This window comes from Diorhabda sublineata, chromosome 8 (genome assembly GCF_026230105.1).
Source record: "Diorhabda sublineata isolate icDioSubl1.1 chromosome 8, icDioSubl1.1, whole genome shotgun sequence".
Lineage (NCBI taxonomy): Eukaryota > Metazoa > Arthropoda > Insecta > Coleoptera > Chrysomelidae > Diorhabda > Diorhabda sublineata.
The window spans coordinates 11,931,800-11,954,096 of NC_079481.1; the positions used below are offsets into that span (position 1 = coordinate 11,931,800).

General features: G+C 32.6%; 1 protein-coding gene across 2 annotated transcripts in view; it reads left to right on the plus strand.

The window, feature by feature from the left end:
- Positions 1 to 22,297, plus strand: part of LOC130447308 (extended synaptotagmin-2) — a 127,154-nt gene that overhangs the window by 70,702 nt on the left and 34,155 nt on the right. Inside the window, exons 10-14 of one of the 2 annotated variants that reach the window (XM_056784053.1) lie at positions 3,460 to 3,545; positions 13,708 to 13,756; positions 18,330 to 18,419; positions 21,405 to 21,491; positions 21,542 to 21,853. In XM_056784053.1, coding sequence (XP_056640031.1) covers positions 3,460 to 3,545; positions 13,708 to 13,756; positions 18,330 to 18,419; positions 21,405 to 21,491; positions 21,542 to 21,853 — 624 coding nt within the window. The remainder of the gene's footprint in view (positions 1 to 3,459; positions 3,546 to 13,707; positions 13,757 to 18,329; positions 18,420 to 21,404; positions 21,492 to 21,541; positions 21,854 to 22,297) is intronic. The other variant, XM_056784052.1, reaches the window with a different exon arrangement.

The window sequence follows — 22,297 nt, forward strand, 5'->3', positions numbered from 1 at the left end:
CGGAGCCAAATCTGGTGAGTAAGGGGGGTATTCTAGTAATTCTAACCCCAAATCACGAATTTTTTGCATGGCAACATGAGTTTTGTGTGCAGGGGCGTTGTCCTGCCAAAACAAAACACCTTTGGATAGCTTTCCGTGTCTTTTCTCTTTAATTTTTTCCCATAGAGTGGTCAGTAATGTCGAAAAGTAATCTCCAGTTATAGTTCTACCCTTATCCAAAAAATCAATAATGATTACTCCATGGCAATCCCAAAAAAATGAAGCAAGAACATTTCCAGTAGATTTTTGGACACGAAACTTCTTAGGCTTGGAAAACCAGAGTGTAGCCATTCCATCGATTGTTGCTTTATTTCTGGATCGTAGAAATGTTCCATGTCTCATGCATAGTAACAATTCGGTTTAAGAAGTCTACATCGTTTTCAAATCGAGCATAGATCGAACCCTATGCTTCTACCCTTGCACGCTTTCGGTCAACAATCAAACATTTGGGGATAAATTAGGGATTATCGTTAAATGTTGACACAGATATTATTATATTAAGTGAGCAAAATAACTCCACATAATTCGTACAAGGCCATGGGATATAACATGTCTCTCAAAGAACGTTTCCTTCACTCTTACTTGGGCTTCTCCCCTGAAAATTTAGTAGCCGTCTCCGATTAACAAGACATCCGTAAGATGGAGAAGAGACTTTATATACAAGCATGTTGGGGTAATAATGCTGGTTTTTTTATGACAAGACAGCTGTACCTCAGGGTATAAAAGAAAAGCAAGCTCCAATTAATTGTAAATATCTTATTTATAATTGTTTTCAGCTAAAATAGTTCTTTTTACCCCTTCAAATTAAATCAATGTCCATAGGTTTATTATTATCATTATCGAAAAGGGGTAAAAATAGAACTGCGGGGCTCCTACGAAAATGCTGGGTGATGGAAGACAACAGCATTTATATTTGGATTCAAGAGGTCATTTTACATAGAAAACATGTTGAAGCATGATTGAATTTTTTTTGCAGACCAGTATTATTTGTGACTGGTATTATCTCGAATAATCTCTTTAATCCAAGAAATTCTTGTTTAAAAATTGGGGTGATGAACCACCCGAAAAGGTTCAAAAGCTACCATCAAATCCAGACAAAACAACAATTGGTGTGGTTTATAGGCTCATGGAATAATCGGTGCATATTTCTTAGAAACAGGGGCCATCCTGAATGTTTCTGTGAATGTTGTCCATTATCGCGTCATGAAGCCCGTGATCCTGACAAAGTTTGGTAACAACAAGATGGCGCCACTTGCCATTTAATTTAGTTAACTTTGCCATACACTTCGTTAATTTTACTCTGTTACTGATCGATTTCTGTGTAATATTTTAGTATATTTTGAATGTACAAACACCTAATATAATCTTATAAATGTTCCACTATTCTGTATAAAAATGTTAGCAGTAATAGCGATGTTCATTTTCAAGATCGATAGTTGTTATATTTAATTCAATATCAATTCAAGAAGAAGACAGAACAATCAATATTTCATAAATACGCACGGCACTAATACCAAATTAAGATATGAAAAATAATGTTTACTCCCCGAGTTATATTTCAAAAGTAAAGATTTCCTTTTTTAAAAAAACTTTATTTACATTAAATAAATGGAAAAATGCTTAATACAGTAAAGTGTAGCAAAATGATAGTTATTATATTAAAAGGATGTCTATATATGTCTGCTAATAACATTAAAAATATTCTCAGGTTTTATGAGAAAACTAGAAATGCTGAATACAATTAAATATAAAAGAAATAGTATATATTTGTTAATAGGATGTTTCTACACATGTTTGCTGATAACGTTAGAAAATTATGATCAAGTTTCATTATAAAAAAATAAGGTGTATGAACTGCACTGTTATCACTTTATTATATTGAATTATTTAATTTTCTTTATATGACTCTCGTATAATATTCGGTAGATATCTAAAAAACCGTCAGTCCACGTGGATTTATCATCTCCACTGTTTACTAATGAAAACATCGAATCGTAGATATAAATGTATTTGCCGAAGCTGTCTGAAGGCGTATGTACACAATTTCTTCGAAATATTCCTGCTAAAAAGTCTGCGATAAACATTGACGTGGCTGGGTGAGATTAATTTAATTCATAAATTTCTTCAAATAAATAGAAATATGGCGTTCTTTAGACCATGGGTGCATGAGGACAATGAAATTGCACAGTGTGGTGAGGATAGAGACAGGTATGAATTTAATGATAAAGATTTAGATATACAACCACAGCAAGTTATTTTGAATAAATCGAATGATTAAAAAAGGAAAATATTCAGCAATCTGATAATGCAATCATAATAAGAATTACTAAATTAACTTGTGTAAATGAATTTTCCATTTATCGAGTAGTCACGAAAATGTAAAGAAAAACTAAATCAGTGGACAAAGCTCGTCAAGATTTTATACCAGCAGCCCGCCAATAGCTTTGGAAAAACTGTGTTGAAAATTTTATCAAAGAATAAGATGAGTATTTGGTATCACCCTCTTCACAATCCATCATAATTCAATCAAATGATGACTCTAGTTCAGACCATTCTGACTACCATTATTATTGATAAAGATACTTTGGAATTAAAATGTTTTTTTTTGGTTTTTTGCAAAGAATTCCTGGTTTTTTGCTTTGAAATTTTGTTTTCCAGAAAAAAAAAACGAATTGAGTACAAAAAAGGCTCAGTTCACGTCTGGTACCCTGTTTAAACCAAACGCCCTTACAGGCAGGTACATTTTACGCGTCTATTTACGTTTTATAATTTATTATTCAGTTGTAGCAAGTTAACGAGGTATAATAATGATTTTTTTCCAAGTTCCAAGTCGGACTACAATTAAGTGCATCTGTCGAAATAGCCGTTCGATGTATAATGATTCGATTGACTTTAACGAACACTTCACATATTTTGAAAAGTATTTATAAAAATAATAAATTTATAAAACGAGGTATCTACGCCTATGGTAGATCAAACAAAATTGTCGCCAAGGGTTTTAATAATCTGCAATTGATATTGGAAGAACTAAACGAAAATGCTATTCTGCATGAATGATAACATTTTCGCTGTTAAAATAACGACGATCAAAATGTCCAATTGTTCATAATACGATTTTTGACCGCGACGTTAATTTTGATTTATGTGGTTATTCCTGCACAACTATTCGCAACAGCTGTGAATTGAAAATAGATGTACTTAGCATCGCAATTTTAACGACGTTTTGATCGTTGTTATTTTAACAGCAAAAATGTTATTATACATCCTTGTAAGCATATCGAAACCCTTCAAAATAGCATTTTCGTAACATCAATCAATCTTGAAAATTAACAGGGCTGTTACCGCTAACATTTTTTGTACAGAATAAGCCCGAAGTCTCATATTAACCACATGTTGAATATTTTTTCACGCTTTACATAGTTTACCGTCGATTATATTGATGGTCAGCTGCAGGTGCATTTGTATGATAAAGATAAAGGCCGTAATAAGGATGACAATTTAGGAAGGTATCTATATAATTTCATTTATTTTTTCTAATATTTGATGGATATTATCAAATTGAAGTGAATTTTTTCAAAGAGTGAGTACAAAATTCTCTCGATTATTTCAAAAGTAATTTCAGAAGTGATATTTGATGTAAGTTTTGATGAAATCACTTGACAACATGCGTGGACACGCTTAAACTATGATTAAAGATGACCCTCGTAGATCCATAATTTTATTTCATCTTTCACTATTTATGAGCAAATGAAGTAATTTGCATGCAACTGAGTAACAAATGAGGTATGTTTAACAAAATCAAATTCTGCTGCTTAACTTCAACACATACTTGGATGAGAGGGTACCTACATGGATACGAAATCTACATAATACTTGTTGGATTGCGCGCCAACAATACCATCAAAGCAGGACGAAATTTTACCATCGGAAGAAATACTTTATACCACCGTCAAAACAACTCCTCAGCAGAGATTCCTCCAGCCCAGTTGTCGGCAAACTTATTAGCCAAAGAACTTAACAACAATTTTAAAAAAAATGGGAGCCAAATGTTAGTTATAACACCACACAATAGGTCGTGTGACTGACACACAGATGGCGCTGGTATTGTCAGATCTATATGACGTTTATGAAGTACCAATTTTCAAAAGACTATGTGTAACATTTCATGATATTTCGATTAGTCAGGCGAAAAGTGACAGATATTCAAGTGACGCTACTTTTGTTATTTTCAAAACAATGAACTCAAAACAATTTCGTGCGTTACTTCTTGATAAAAAATTAATATTAATCGGATCTAATACGTTGAAATGAACCATTTATTATTGGTTTGCTGAATTTATACGTGGACGTACAGACATTAATGATGTCGAACGTTCTGATCGTCCAATTGAGTTGATTATTCCAAGAAACATCAAAAGAGTCCACAAATTAATTATTTCTAATCATTAATTTAATCTGCGTGAAAGAGCTGAGGCCGTAAAGATATCAGAAGAGAATGTGTTTACAATTACTTTTGACTATGGGAAAGTGGGTATCGTGTTAACTCACAGTCGATCAAAAACAATAACGTGTTGATGATTCAGAGCAGTGTTTGGCCATGTTTACACATCAGATGTTTTGGGTCGATATGTGACATCGGATGAAACATGGATCTATCACGTTCGAAGCCTCTAAAGGCACAACATTCAGCTGGGAAAGTTATGTCTTTAGTATTTTGGAATGCGCTTGGAGTATTGTTCATCAACTAGCGAATATTACATAGAGTTGTTGGATCGTTTGTATGCAAAAATCAAGAAAAAACCGCATTATATGTCAAAGAAAAAAACCACTGCTTCACCAAGACAATGCATCAATTCACAAGTCGATGGCAACGATGGTTTAATTGAACGAATTGAAGAAACAATTGTTGAAACTGAAGCGTATTTTAAGGCAAAAGACAAATCCTCCTACAAGCACGGCATCGAGAAGTTGGAATGATTTCATGAACAAAATCGATTTTTGAACCTAAAAATATGTTTTTTAGTTAGTCACACGAGTTATTGAGTGATGTGTTAACTTTATTACACAAAATAAAACTTAATTTTATACTTAGTAAATATATATTCATGAGAACAATGTGCTGGTATCTCCTTGGAAAGTTTGAGTAAATCAGGTTTGTATGTTGTTGTTTTCAATGCAAGTTCTCATCAATAAGACCGTTTCTTAATCTACTATTGATTGTTCGCATATATATATATATATATATATGTAGAACCAAAAATGGAAAGAGCAGCAAACGCGAACTTTTTCAGCTTATCGTAAGAAACGGGAATCAGGAAATGATCATGTCTTCCTTCTCCAGGTCATTCAAAGCAAACCACTTGTGTTGTGAACTAAGATCCCATTTTTTCTTCTTCAATATTTCCAATTCAACATAAATACGCTCGTATTTGAAGAACCATAGCTCCTTGTTTTAAAATCCATCAATTGTATATCAAAACTACCAATGTCAATTTCAAAAGGAGAATATTTCAACTCGGTTTTTGTAGCATTTAGAGGATTTTTTTACATTTTTGTCAAATACTAAAGCTGTTTTCAAATTCCTGAAACCTGATGAGAAATGTTTCCTCCATATTCAAAATTATTTTTTTGAAATGGTGTTTATTAATGGAGGAATTATTTTCTTGGGGATGATCCAGCAGGATCCGAAAGTGAAACTAAGTTCTCTTCCGAAATCTTGAGCAAAATGAATAATTTCTTATCGAGTGTTATTACTTCTTCTAAAATCAGAAAGTTTCCTGTCCCTACCTATCTTTCAACTTGAAGAAAAAATTACTGATGTTCTTAATTTATCAAAATGAAATGTAATCTCGTTCTTATCAAGTTTCTTTGAAAGAAAAATATATTGCTGCTTACGTAGATATTTGTTCGAGAGCTGCACTTGAGGATCCAAAGATCTTTGGAGCCGCACCTTGCCCACCACTGCCCCAGCCCATCAAAACGAAGAAATGATGGGACAACATTTATAACAGCCTCTGGCAAGAGAATAACACCGCAACGGAACTTCCAGTATTTCCATACTTAATGGAATTTCAACCTCGTTAAACGTATCCGCAAATCGCGAAGTATAATTAAGTGAATTTATAAGATTGCATTGCTTGGTTTAACCTTAACCCTCCGTTTGGCGCGCAACTTTGACTGACGTGTTTAAGCCCGCGGTCTACACTTACAGACCAAATTGTAGATCAGTTGTTCTTCCAATATCAATTGAAGATTATAAAAACCCTTGCCGACAATTTTGTTAGAACTACCATAGGCGTAGATACCTCATTTTATAAATTTATTATTTTTATAAATACTTTTCAAAAAATGTATATCTTATGCGAGAAAGTATTCGTTAAAAGGCAATCGAATAATTTTAAATTGGACGGCATTATACGTCGTTATTTAGACAGATTCACTTAGTAGTCCTACTTGGAACTTAGAAAAAAATCATTATTATACTTGCTACAACTGAATATTAAATTATAAAACGTAAGTAGACGAGTAAAATGTACCTGTCTATGAGGGAGTTTGGTTTAAACAGGATACCAGACGTGATATTTGATATCTTAAGGAGTTGTCGCAAGTGGTAGGATGCGCTGTCCATAACGATTACTGACTGAAGAGGAATGTTAGGGAAAAGCTGTTCATTAAACGACTTTTCAAATAATTTGCTGTCATATCTTCATGATAATCAACTGCACAATATTAATAAAGCAGTAGACACGAAACCGTCTTTGCTACGTTTCTCTTTAGAACATGGCCCTTTAAAACAGCAATTTTTACTATTGTCAACCCAACTGAAATTTACTACATCGTGACTGTCAAATCATGTTTCATCTAGAATATGCCGAATATTTCCCTTTTTTAAACATTCGAATATATTTAAAATAACTTGCTGTGTTTGTATATCTTAATATTTATTATTGAATTATACCGTCTTTATTTTCCCTATACTGTGCAATTTCATTGTCTTCATTCGCCCATGATCTAAAGAACGTCAATTTTCTATTTATTAAAGAAATTTATGAACTAAATAAATCCCACCTGGCCACGCCACTGCTTAAAACAAATTGTCTAGCAGGAATATTTCAAAGAAATTGTGTACAAATGTCTTCCGAGAGCCTCGGCAAATGCATTTATGTCTACGATTCGATGTTTTATTTGATGGAGATGATGACTCCACGTGGACTAACGATTTGTTATATATTTACCAAATTTTATACGGGGAGTAAACATTATTTTTCATTTCTTAATTTGGTATGAGTGCCGTGCTTATTTATGAAATATTGATTGTTCCTCACCAAACTTTTTCCTGCAATTGATATTGGAAGAACTATACCTGGTCTACGATCGTAGACCGCGCGCATAACGGAAGATCAATAACTGTGCAAAATTTCAAACAAGTGTGAGAAGAGTAAGACAAAAATGATCAACTTTATATAAAACTCACGAATCTGAACTTACGAGAACGAAAACAATTTGTATACGAACGTAACAAAAAGATGTTTTGATCCAAAAAATATGAATCACAGCACGTTCTTGCGTTTCACAGTGCTAAGTGGGACTAAACTACAATCATAAACACTGAAGAAATAATTAACAGTTAAAGAATAATAAACAAACCAGCCGCTACTTGCAAGTTTCGACCTTCGCTTGACAAAATGAAAGAAAAATTTGTACTAATTTGATACTTAATTTATTTTTGTTTCGTATCTTTCTCTGACCCGTTTGTTTAGAAATGACAAATACTTTTTTTTCTTAATAAACAATGAATAAATACATTTTCACTCCTATTCAATATCGCAGCGAGTTTCTTCAGTGAAAACAATAAAAGAGTTTTAGTGAAATCCTTAGTCAATATTTTGCTTATCTTGAACTTTTGTATAGGCAAACTGCTTTCATGGAAAATCTCTCCAAATAATTATGATTCTTGTACCGGGTGGGCAACTAAGAATTATAACCGAGAAACCGTGGAAATTATTTTCAGAATTATTTCAAATCCACTACACTACACTAAAAGAGGGCGTATTTTAAAATATGAAATAGAAGAAGCAACATTTTCTCAAGTCTATTCAAATGAGTTGTGAGTAAGAACCTTGTTACAAAAAATTGCCTGTAATGTTGTTTGAAAGAGCTTTTATGCAGCAATAGAAAATATATAAATTCTAATGATAGAGTGAAGTTGTTTAATAATATTTTAGATATAGTAATTTCTCTTAACAAATTTAAAACAAGCACAAAACTTTCATAAAGTAAACTGAATTAACATTAAAATAGCGCAAATATTTTATTTTTCTTAAAGCATTTGTTTTTAAAAATATATTTATTAAATCAATTACAAATTCATTGTTAGAGATCTGAACAGAGAATAAATGTAGGATTGAGGTTATTGTTTTACTCCATCCTACAGCCACGCACGAACCATGAGTTCTCCTCAGCAGCCTAAAGCTGACAATAACAGACAAGTTATAAAACACATATCCGAATATTTTTACAATAAACCTTAGTTCTGTTAATTACATTGTACATAAGTGAAGTCTTTCCGTTGTTTCAATTCCATAAATACAGTATTTTCCTTGTAACCGTTTTAAGAAGAAGAAACCCTAAATAATCAAGAAATCCGTACATGAATGAATTTACAAGAATAATAAAATTTATCTGCATTTTTTGCTCAATAAGAATTTTTAGGAATTTATAATATTTCTGCTGCGCTTTGATGTTTTCTACAGGATCTATAAAAGGTTATAAGTTTTTTAACTAGAAATAATCAGACAATTCGAAACAAAATTAAAAAAAGAATTTGCTACAGTGGCGTAAAAAATAGGGGGATAAAAGTGACAACCAACCCTGACAGCGCGCGACTCTGGTTAAATGTTTGTTTATGTTACAATATTACTTTATCAAAGAGTATATTGGTCGCCAAATTTGAAAAAAGAATTTTTTCAAATATCAAAATGAATCATTTATTGAGATCTCTCTGTGGTAGAGCTTTGTCGGTCGAATATAGAAACACCCTGTAGATAAGCCGCGTATGTAACTTGCATATCTTTTTTCTATCCCAAAATATCTTAGAAATGTGTAAACAACGAGAATTTTCGGAAATATGTAAACTAGTAGACTGAGTAATTTGTGTTAAATTTTTTTTCATTATTTAAAAGCATAAAATATAAGTGAAAACCCACTTATTAGTCAAACAACAGCAAGTATAATTTAAAATATGACATAATAATTAATAAAACCAAAACAAGAAGACTATATTATAGTATTATATCAAATAAATTTCTTGTTGAATACAAACTATGATTTTTGCACATATGTCAAAAATTCCTCTTCAACTTAAAGCTATTAGTTATTGCAGTTATTAGACTCTGTTAAAAAAACATTCTTACAAATAAAAAATCGATTTATAAATTTATAAAAATCCCCTAAGCTTAACCGGACCTAAGTACATATACATCGGTATATATTGAATTTTCGGCTCAAATTTGACACGTCTCGCGCATGACGTCACGCTGGAATCAGAATGTTTTCATGGCCATTAAGATTAGGCTGGAGCTCTACGTATTTACTGGGTTTTTGTGTATTTGCGATATTTTTTTGAGTTTAGCGGCTATTATAGAGTTCACTTAACTGTTATTATTTTCTTTTAAAATATGGTTTTTCTATTATGAGATCATAATGCGCTACATGCAAAAACACTGATCGAAATACCAAACAAAAAAGGTATTAAATACTTCGGTTTCTAAAAAAAAGACTTAACGAAATAGGAGACAGGACCCTGTATCGAGAGGATAAAATTAATTTAAAATATGGTAAATGAATGTTGTAAATCACAAAATAACACACAATTTCAATTTTTGTTTCAATCACTATACTTATTTTATGTTGTTATCGATTCACTTGTAGAATTATAAACAAAAACGGTTTCAATCTGGTTGGAAATAATAAGATGGGATACCCCTTATTGCTGTTATTTATTTACGCGCGTGTTTGCTCCATTCATTTTGGAGAGGGTAGTTTCATATAATGGAAATTGTCTAGGTTTAAAACAACATTTATTTATATGATTCGCAAAGTAGGAACGAATATGCGAGGGAAAGGAATAGAGCAAATGCAATTTTTGGAAGAAAACAGAATGAATGAAACACAAATAATTTAAGACAATTCTACAAAAAGATAAAATATCAAAACTATAAACCAATAATAAAAACAAGAGGGATAAAAGCGAAAGACTGCAAAATAGAACATCACTTACAAGAGATGGAAAATATATGGGAATAATATTATAGAGAAAGACTCTTTCTCGTTAAAGAAAGAAAAAATCAAAGCAAATAAAGAAATAATGTTAACAGAGGAATAAGAGGACGAGGTAAAATGTCCCACAGAAAATGAGGTGCAAGACGGAATAAGAAAACTCCGGAATGATAAAGTCTCAGGAGAAGATGAAATAGAACCGGAACTTCTTGAATATGGTGGAAGAAAACTAAGTAAACATATTCATCAACTAATAGAGCAAATATGAAAACGAAACAAAACCCCAGGCGAGTGCAGCACAAGCATAATCACATCAATATTTAAGAAAGGCAATAAAGAGATTTGTGAGAATTATAGAGCCATAAATCTGCTAAATATCGCCAGAAAATATTGGAAGAAGATTGAAATAGTTCGCAGAGAAAGAATTAGGGGATTCCCAAAACGCAATCCACACTAGACAAAATAATAGAAAAGACAGTGGACTATAAAAGAGAAATACATATAGTTTTTATTAACTTCAAAAGTTCTTTCGATTCAATAAAAAGAGAGAGAATAACAGAAGACAAGGATTTCCAAAAAAATTAAGAAAATTAATAGAAATAATACTAAATAAGACTGACATTACAGTGAGATTCCAAAATACAACATGAAAGAAAACGCACACAAATAAAGGCGCAAATAGGAAGACCCAAAGTCTTCAACGCTATTCAATATAATATTGGAAGGCATTGTGAGAAACGCAGGATTACAACATAAGAACAATATGACATACAAAACACATATAGTAGCATAAGCAGATTATGTAACTATCATAGCAAATGGACATAGGGAATTAATAAAAGCGATCAACAAATTAGAAGAAGAAGCATGCAATTACGGAATGGAAATAAATGTGGAAAAAAACAAAATATATAAAAATAAGGGGAAAACCGAAGAAAGAGCAAACTGAAAACTAACAAATGTAATTTTGAAACAGTATCGACCTTTAACTATGGAAGAATAGGTTGAGACAAACAACCAGTGATAAGTTAAAGGATACAAAAAGGCTATCAAGACTATGGAAGAAACAAAAACATAACCAAACAAAACAAAATATTGAGAACTATAACAGGTCCATACATAACACAGGAGGTAGAAAAGACAGCAAAGAAAAACGAAGACGTAGAGAAAAAGCTGGAAAAGGAAAATATAATGAGATACATAAAAGCATAAAGTCTCAACTGGACTGGGTATAAAATGAAAACCAACTGAAATGATCAAAAGAATAACGCAATGGACCCCTTTGTGGCCAAGGAGAAGAGGCGGGCCGAGAAAGACTTGGAAAAACGAAATAGAGGAGGACATAAAAGCACTTAACATAGAGAACTGGAGGGCAAAATGCTGGAACCGAAAGGAATGGAAAATAATAACAAAAGCAGCCAAGAGAAACGATAAACTATAATGAGAACAAAAATAGAAAACGAGGAGTAATCCACCTCAAAAAAGGATTTTAAAGCGGTATAAACGATAGCCATAATCCAAAGGTTGATGATGATATGATTCGCTCAAAGAAATAAATAAAATATAGCCTTAATATATCAGAAACAACATAAAGTTCTTAACAAAATTACGGAAACGGGTTTTTGAAATTTTTTCGTTGGAGCCAATATTTCTGAGTAAATCTCCCTCAACGCTCGCGAATTCTCGCCAGTAAGAATTCACGCAAATTTATGAAAATTGATCTAACTAAGAAAACTACTTCGTTTTCAAAAAATCGAAATGCATGATGTTGTATTTATATTTTCTACTCGGGTAACTTAGCAAAATTTTCGAAAATCTTTCGAGTTGTAGAGGTACGAGATTGGCCACATAAGCACTTGAAGTTTCAATGCATATATTCCATCACTCGCCATATAATAAAGCAAATCCAGCGAGATTTGTCGTTCCTCTAATTATCAATATTTTCATATATATAAACATGAACTACTTCTTGGTTTCAAATGGATTAACTTTAAAAAAACGCGATCATGAACACAATCTTCCTTCTCGGTTGATTATTATTTCAATATTCACATATTTCTTGATAGTTTCTCTTTCACATTCATGTGGGTACTCATTTTGAAGCTTAGAATCTCAGCTTCAAGTTTATACAAAAACATTGTATTCTTATTGTAACAATTTTGAAAATGTCTGGTTTTCCGTAAATATATCCAAAAGTAACTTTTCTCGAAAATTTTAAGTTGTATTTGTGGAAGCACGTTACGCAGAATCGGTTGCGAGTCATGACATTGTATTCGGATATTTGGTTTAAGAGAACGAAAGCTTTCTTTTCGCCACTTTCCCATAAAAGTCACTTACAGAAATTATCACCGACAACCACGCAAATGCACATGTTTAGAAGTAAAAATATTTTTGAGCGTTCAAACCCATTTTATAATGGAAATTTTGAGGTTAGAAAAAAATTGAAAGCTTTTTAGTATAGAATTTTGTGCTCCACATTTTTTGTCCCGGCAGTTTGTGTCGATATCCTCATAGTTTTCGAGATACCCGCAATTCAAAATGTTTTTGAGTACATTAACTGAAAATGTTGAGGTTGGGAAAAAATGTTTATAGACCAATCTGTAGAGAATTTTGTGCTGTACATTTTTTGCTCCTGCACTTTTTCTAGTTATTCGTGTTTCAAAATTTCGAAAATCCGTTAAGAGTTGCTAGACTTATTCAGAATCCCAAAACCTCCCAGAATTTATAAAATCAACACCGCCCAAATCAATTCAAGGTTTCAGCTCAAAGTCGTTCAATATTTGTCATTACTCTTAAGAAATTGAAATTTAATTGGCAAATTCAATAATAATATGAATAATACATACATATATAGACATCAAATAGCACTTTTAGAATCAAAATATAACTTTATAACAAGTATACTGCACACATTTTGATTCCAACGTGACGTCACATTTTGCGAGAGAGATCGCGCGTGCTTGCTCATAGGTACACCGTGTATGTGTATCGTGACTAAAACTGAAATAAAAAAAGCGAGAAATTTATTGAAGAATTGGATTGTGGTGTATAAAGTGCCATCTAATTGCCAAATTTCATAAAATTTAGCTTTTTCAAGTTTATTTTTTCAAATACGCCCTCTAGTAATGGACCTACAATACTAAATATATTTTTTTTGTTTATCGGGGTATTTTAATGTTAACGACCAAAGATCATTTTCAGTCAGTAGATTTTTTTGTAGTTGGGAGAAGGCATATTCAATAAATAATTATTTCATTCCTAACAATTTTGCGTATACACATTTCACTTGTATTATCTAATGCAAATTCAAACAAAACCTTGAATATTATTTTCAAGAATTCGATGTTTCACGATTTATGATTCTTATTAATGACAAATTTATTATTTTAGAGCCACAATCGAGGTGTCTAACATAGTTAAGAAGGGAAGTGATGATATGGTAAGTAAAAATTATTATTCTAAATTTTTCATTTTATTATTGTTGTGAAAATAAAATCTGGTATTATAAAAGAATCTCAGAAGATTGGAATGAAAGAACAATGATCGAACTACCAAAAAAAGGAACTAATCTAATGAAAAATGTCGACCAATCACTTTACTGAACGTTTTGAGTAAGATCATGGTGAGAGTTATTCTGTAAAGAGTCAGAGAACCACGAAATGACGAACTACGAAATAATCAAAATGGATTTAATTCTTGCATTGACCATATTGCGTCAGTGAGAATAAGACTCGAGCAAACAAAAGAGACAGGGATGTTTTGTATCGCCAACGCTGTTCACCGTTGTAATAGATTGGATAATGTGAAAAAGAGAGATAAATAATCAGGAATCAACTGGAATCTATTCGAAAAACTGCAAGATCTTTATTTCGCCGTCGATATTTATCTTTTACCAACAAATAGAAATCACATGCAAGAGAAAACCAACAGGCTATATAGTAATTCGAAACTTAACATCAACAGCAGAAAAACAAAGATATTACGACACGCAAAACCGATACTAAAAGTGATATATTCTTAAGAGGAATAGAAATATGGAAAGTGGAACAAAAAAGAGAAAAGAAAAAAGGGTCTGGCGCAAAACGCTTTTAAGTCATTACGTAAAATATGGTTTTCAACACCTCTGGAATATGACGAAAAAACAGAAAATTACGTAAAGATTACAAAGCGAAAATGGAGATGAATAAGTCATACATTACGAAAACCAGCAACACACACAACCAGTCAAGCATTCAATTATAAAACAAGAGACAGAAGGAAAAGAGGCAGAGCTGTACAAACCTGGAGAAGAAATATCGAGAAAAAACTGCAACATATAAACTTAACATAGAATGAAGCTACAGAAATAGCCAAAAACAGAAGAAAATGGATGAACAAAACTGGATGAAACTCGCATAACGATGCATGAAGATAACGACCTCATCGTTTTACCACAGCTGCTGAAACACCGAAAGATGCTCTTTTTTCATATGGAGCAATGATAATATAAAAATACAGAAAGAATTGAATGGGGATATGAGGATGTATTGATATCTCTGAAACCAAAGTTACGCAATAAATTAAAAGAAAAAAGATATACCCCGAAATTTGAAAATCGGAGTATGGAGCCTTCTCCAAGTACCTGTATTTAAAAGGGTTAAGAGGTAAGCAGATTCACGAAGATATGCTTAATACCCTTGGTGATCAATGTCCTTCGTATGCGGCCGTGAAAAATTGAACTGCAAGCTTCGAAAGAGGTAAATTTTCCATTGAAGGTGATGACCGATCGGGAAGGCCAGTTTCTGTGTCAGTCCCCGAAAATATCGATGCAATTCATGACATGATTTTATCAGACCGTCGAATAGGGCTAAAACGGATATATGAAACACTGAATTTCATTTCATACGAACGCGTTTATCATATAGTTCACGTCAATTTGGACATGAGAAAAATCGCTGCAAAATAGAGTCCCAAATGTTTGAATGCTGTCCAAAAGCGTGCAAGGGTGGAAGCATCGCGTTCGATCTGTGCTCGATTTGAAAACTATGTAGACTTCTTAAACCGAATTGTTACTATGGATGAGACTTGTGTACATTTCTACGATCCAGAAAGAAAGCAACAATCGATGGAATGGCGACACTCTGTTTCTCCAAGACCTAAGTAGTTTCGTGTCCAAAAATCTGCTAGAAGAGTTCTTGCTTCAGTTTTTTGGCATTGCTATGGAGTAATCATGATTGATTTTTTGGATAAGGGTAGAACAATAACTGGAGATTACTCTTCGACATTACTGACCACTCTACGGGAATTACTTTTAACAGCTTCATTGGACCTGCTCCACAAAGTGTATTTTTTAGTTTCGGAAAGAGGATAAAGTTACAGGGGGCCAAATCTGGCGAATTCGTTAGATGAGAGAAAATTTGTCATCATTCTGGAATGTAACGGCGAATTATTCAGAAATCCGTCGTCGGTTAAAACGAATACGAATGTTTCAAGTAGACGCCTCAAAATGGCCAAGTAGTACTCCTTAAGGAACATTTGACCATCTGAAATGAATTTATGGTAAACCAGTTCATGGTTATCATATTTATAAATCCATGTCCCTTCGCCAATAATAATGTATTTGATGAATGTAGATGAAATAGTATTTTCATTATTTAAATGCAGAATTTTTATGAAAGACAAAACTTTTTGTTGTTTTTGAGTTTATACAGTTTTTTTATTTTTTTTACGCATTTATGGTAAAAATTTGGGAGTATCGCAATGAAGGATTTGACAGCCTCGATACTGTTGGTTAAGTCTGAACAAATGATAATTGGTATTTATGTAAATCGAAAGCACACCCCATTCATACAAAGAGGCATTGTTATTAAATTCGAAGCATGTTAAGGATATACTCTTTTCGAGTCTTGGTTCAAAGAAAAACTATCATTTGACACCAATTCGTAAAGACCAACTAAATATTCTTCCAAAACAGAAATACAGAGGTTTTTACTTCAACAAGATTTATATTTCGAAAAGCAAATCGAAAACAAAGGAGCAACTTATAGAAATTCTAGAAACAAAAATAATTGCCAAATAATATACTGTAGAATGCCAAGAAGAATAGTCATTAATATTCATAGGATGAATTTGATGCTAGTGATTTAGAATAATTGTATTGTAGTATATACAGAGTGAGTTTTATGTATAAAATACCTCAATTATCTCGGAAACGGCTTGTACGATTTTTATAAATTTTTGTGTACCAAGGCCTCGTGACCGGTAACAAGGTCTAGTGTCAGTAAGTTAGATAAAAGTTTAACGCAACTGGTGCAGTAAAATATTTATCCAAATCATGGCGCAGAAAAACTGCATCAACTGAAAACAAATCTTTAGATGTTTGTGACATGTTATAAGTAGATCCACATTTGTGACGTAGAAAAATTACGAATTTTAGAAAACATTCAGTATATGCGATTACAGCAGATACTCAAAATATTATCCGCTTACTTCAATACAACAAACCATGCGATTTTTAAAATTTTATAATACATTTTGCAACATCCCTGTCTGTTCAATTCTTCTTATCTCTCTTAATTCCTGAATATTGGCAGGTATTGTTTCATAAACGATGTTTTTCAAGTGACCCCGCAGGAAATAGTCTAAAGGATTCATGTCGGGTGATCGCGGGAGCCATTCGATAAAACGACGCTTTCCAATCCATCTTCTGGGAAACACATTATTTAGGTATTATCTCATACCATATAGTGAGGTGGGGCACTATCTTGTTGTAGTCAAATATTGTCGTTTTGTATATTGTTATTGTCTGAAAATTTCTAATTATGAAGTTGTTTTTTAATGTAATTGGTAATACTTTCTTGGATTTGGAAATATCCGAGCCAACTTATTATTCCAGCCTACAAATTTAGCTTTTCGGGATATTGGGTGTGGGATTCACACATCCAACGAGGATTGTTACTTGACCAGTATCCATAATTATGCCAATTTACGTTTCCAATAATTAAAGTGGCTTCATTGCAAAACATAACATTACTTATAAAAATTAGATCGTTTGGATTGTAAAGTTTTTCCATCATTAGGTCTGCAAACTATATACGTCTATAAAAATCGTCATCTGACAACTCCTGAACCAAAGTTCCATAATTCACATATATCACATAAAATTTTCATTACGAATGTTTGCGAAATATCAACTTCCCTGGATATTTGTTTAGTACTCAAGTGTGGATATATACCGGCCATATCACAAAAATTTATAAAAATCATATAAGCCGTTTCCGAGATAATTGAGGCATTCCATATATAAAACTCACTCTGTATATTATAGATAAAGACCACGGGGAAAAACTTGGTTAGTTACAATTCTAGAATTTTCCAGGAAATGGTCATAGCTATGAAGTTAAAAAGTTATTTCCCAGTATTATTTTACTGTTATCATATATTCACTCTATTGTATTTATATTTGGGCAAACAAAAACAAAAAATGCTCTCAGGAACTTTTTCTGCCAAAGATCTTTTTTACTGTGTATCAAAAATTGCTATGTCACTTTAACTCTAGTTTTTAATTTACAAAAACTTTGAAGACAAATTCATCTTTGTATTTAATTTAACTGAAATTATCTTCGCTTGTTATATTGAGTACAACTCTTTACAATACTTAATGATGGACATAACATTTTAGCTTATTTATTAATTATTTATTAAATCCTTATGTACACTATAATTATAAACATTTCATCTGAGTGTATTACTATTTATTTCTATTATTCAACTCAGTTTAATTATCAACTTTTATATATGTTTCTTTTACTCATTAATTGGCACTTGGGCTGTGTATTTGTATTAAATAAATTTGGTATACTGCAGTAAGGATAATAATCAGAGAAAAATAGAATTGATTGATATTAATAGAATTTTTAAAATTGTTATTTTTAAAATATTTCATTATTTATTATTCTTTTATTAATTAAGGAACGTAATAACTCACTGATAATAATGACTTTAAACTTTATAAATAAATGATCTCATTCCAGTGGGTAACACTGGAACAAGCTAAACATGGTATGGTTCACCTTCGACTCACCTGGCTAACGCTCAGCAAGAATTATTCGGACTTGGATGCGGTAAGTACATTTAATACCCATATATAAAATTTTTTCAAATTATTACTTCTTAAGGCCGCTTGACATGATGCAATACAACGTGCAAAGCAATACAAGACGCGATATTTCTTGATCAAAAGCAAACGCAGATGAAGTGTAATTGATTGTTTCATGCAAGATCTCGCTCTTTATCGCTTTGGTGCAATTTTTATTGCCTACAAGTTGTAATTTTAGAGAGAAATAAGTTTATAATTTGCTGATATTTTATTTTGCTTAGGAATTTTCTTCACTAATTTTTCTATGTTTTCTCATCCAATTCTCGAGCTATCGGACTCCAAAAATAAAGGTAGCAGCGGATATAATTATTACCATTGGTGCACTGACCACTTTTTTTTTGTTTATTTCACCCAGTTCTATTATTTTCATTTTCAAACTGCTCATAAAATATTAAATAATGTTTGAGGTTAGGAAACTTTTTACTTCTACATATGGTATTTTTATTAGTGACAACCATGGTGCAATGGTAAGCGACATGCAATATTCGTCTATGTCTTCCATCATGTCAAGCAGCCTTTGGGCTTTTTTATATGGTTTTTTTGAGAAATTATCTTAATTTAAGTTCTCTTTCAATTGAAATTTTGAAATACCATAAAATATTGGCGTTTCGACCGTATTTATTAAAATATTATTTTTGTCTCCCTCTCCTTCATCCGAAAAACGAAAACAAGCAAAATCCGTTTTCGAACATATAATCTACATTCACTTCCAATCAGAAATCGAAACAATAGCTCCGCACAATTCTGCAACACATATGAACCAGTATGGATCGGTTGATACAAAATAAACTATCACGTTAATCCGCTCATAAACCTCCAAGCACATAACGGAATAGAAAAGTTATACTTGTGGAATATTTTAAACAACTGTCGAAATTTATATTCCTGCAAAATCCCTCATTTCAACGCCACACGTACTTAAAATATGATAACTAAGTGGTCTTCAAGGTATGATGCTTGTGAACAAGGGATGAGTTCTTTTTTTATGTAAAAAACAAGCACAAGATGGTAAATCCTATTATATTCGAGTAGTTCGAATGATGAAACTGAAAAATATTTTTATTTTTCAATGTAATGTCTTTTAGCATATACTTTTTCAATAAATTCTATACTCTTTTTATAAAATAAGAATCGTTAAGCTCCTCAAAATAGTCATTAACTGCCGACATCACCTCTTCATTGGTTGAGAAATCTTTGACCACTGAGCCGTTTTCTCAAGTCTGGAAAGTGTAAATAATATTAAGGGGCTAAATCTGGCGAAAAGGGTGCATGAAGTAGCAATTCAAATTTTAATTTTGGCCATTGCATTAACAGATTTGTGGGTCTATGCTGCTAACCAGTTCCACCAACCCTCCTCCTTTTCTCGGGCTTGGGACCGGCAACACAATCGCTAAGCTACTCAATCCACTCAGCGATCATGCAGGCGGAGCAGAGCAGATTATTATCCTATTATTATCCTATCCTATATAGATTATTATCCTATGCAGCAGAGACCCGACCTGAGAACTCTAAAACGAAACGGATATTGAAGACTACAGAAATGAAAATAATTCGAAGAATAGCGGGAAGAACACTAATGGATAGAGAAAGGAGTGAAAACATAAGAAGAACATGCGGGATAGATAACATCAATGACTGGGTACTGGATAGAAAGATAAAATGGAATGAGCACATTGACCGCATGACGGAAGAACGAATTGTGAAAATATCAAGGGACAAATCACCAGCAGAATAAAGAAGCCTTGGAAGACCTAGGATAAGATGGAGTGACAACCTCCCAGGTGACTGAGCAGAAGCAATGATGTGAAGAAAAACAGACAATGATGCCTACACACAGCAGGAAGAAGAAGAAGCAATAACAGATGTGTGAGTTGGTGCATAATCTTGATGAAACAACACTTCTAAGCCAAATGCGGAAGTTTTTGCTTGATTTCTTCGCTCAATCGTTGCAATAAGCTCTCAGGATACTAGCTGTTGAAAGCTACTACTTTTTCAAGATAATTAATGAAAATTATCCCATGCGCATCCCAAAAAACCGACGTCATGACCTTGCCTGCAGATGGAACGATCTATGTCTTATTTGTAGGCGGTTTTCCTTTTTTATTCCATTGTTTTGATTGTTCTTTTGATTCGGGTGTGAAGTTTCACGTTTCATCCATGGCTATGAAATAGCACAAAAACATCTTCGCGACGTTGTTTTTGTTTCATTGTGAGCAAACACGGCACCCATTTTGCGTACAGCTTTCTCAAGTCCAAATTTTCAATTCCTTGTGATGTAACGAATTTTTTGAAATGCCTACCATTGTCTGCGCACTTTCAGTCGACGATCATCCAGTGCCGCATTGTGGATTTTCACCTCATTTGGTCGATCACTGCGTTGTTGGTCTTCGCTACCCAATATTTTAATGTTGATAACGAAGAAGCAGTCTTAACCAGAGTAGAATCTAGTTCAGCTTTTGTATTGATTGGGCTAAAGCCTTTCAAATAAAAGTATCATAATACAAAATCACTGAAAACATTCACTATTGATGGCTGCTAAACGTATATTAAACAATGTGGCTTCTTCAAATTTGAAAAATATTCTGTATAAATTCTTTACTTTCCAATACAGTGGTATTTTTCAAGCAGCTATCGCCGTCTCTAGGTCAGGCCAGATACTTCTCGTATGATCGATATTAAAATCAAAACTAAAATGGATACTGCCGAGCTGTTCATACATCACATCATTTAATTTGTTGAACAGAAAGTGCATTGTCTAAGCGTCCGGTTATACAACTTTAATTTATGCATACTAACCATTAAAAAATTAAGTGTTGTGGAAAATTCTATCTAGAATAATTGATGAATTTTTCATTTTCTGTGCTGTGATTAGTTACGTTACTTTTGTTTGTTTATTTTACTTCCATCTATGTGACTTACTCAGTCAATTTACTTTCTATCAATTTTTCAGATATTGAACGAAACTCAATTATTGAGAAGCTCAAATCTACACACAGCTCTGGTTACTATATTTTTGGATTCCTGTAAAAACCTTCCGGTAAGTGTTTCGAAGTGTTCGCTTTTACATTTTTAATGTTGTTCTTTTAGCAAGCAAGGATGTCAACTAAACCAGATCCATACGCTGTTTTGAGGGTCGGAAATAATATCCAACAAACAAAAGTTCTAATGAGAACAATTAATCCCGTTTGGGAAGAGGGCTTCACATTTCTTATTAATAATCCAGAAAACGATACGTTATTTTTGAGTGTGATGGATCAAAAAACTTCTTCGGAAATAGGTCAACTTAATTTGAAAATCAAAACAATAGCCAGCAAACAAGATCTAGTTATGAACAAGGAACCCTTCTCATTATTAAAATCGGGTCCAGAAAGTAAAGTGATATGGTCTATACATTTGCGAGTAAGTATACAAAATGTTATAAATTAAAAATAAAATCATAGTAAAATATTGACATTAATTTAAAATTATTCCTCTTTAAATAATGACCTTTCTGCTTATCTACTCAACTGTAATATTAAACGGGCATCTTATGCAACAAAAAGAGAGTGCAAGATATCTTTGAATTCATCTGGATTGAAGACTAACCTGGAGCACACACATAATAACAAAGAGAAAGCAATTGGGTCTAAAACTGTACTGGTCAATAGGTCGAAAATCTCAACTAACCATCGACAACAAGCTGCTAATATAGAAAATTACACTAAAACACATCTGGAGGTATGGTATTCAACTATGGAGCTCCTTGTTATGTACCCAACAGCGTTATCGCGTGTGACATCCAAATTAAGTCAATTAAAGAAGAAGTATCTGATTTCTCCCAAAAATATTCTCACCGCATGAAAA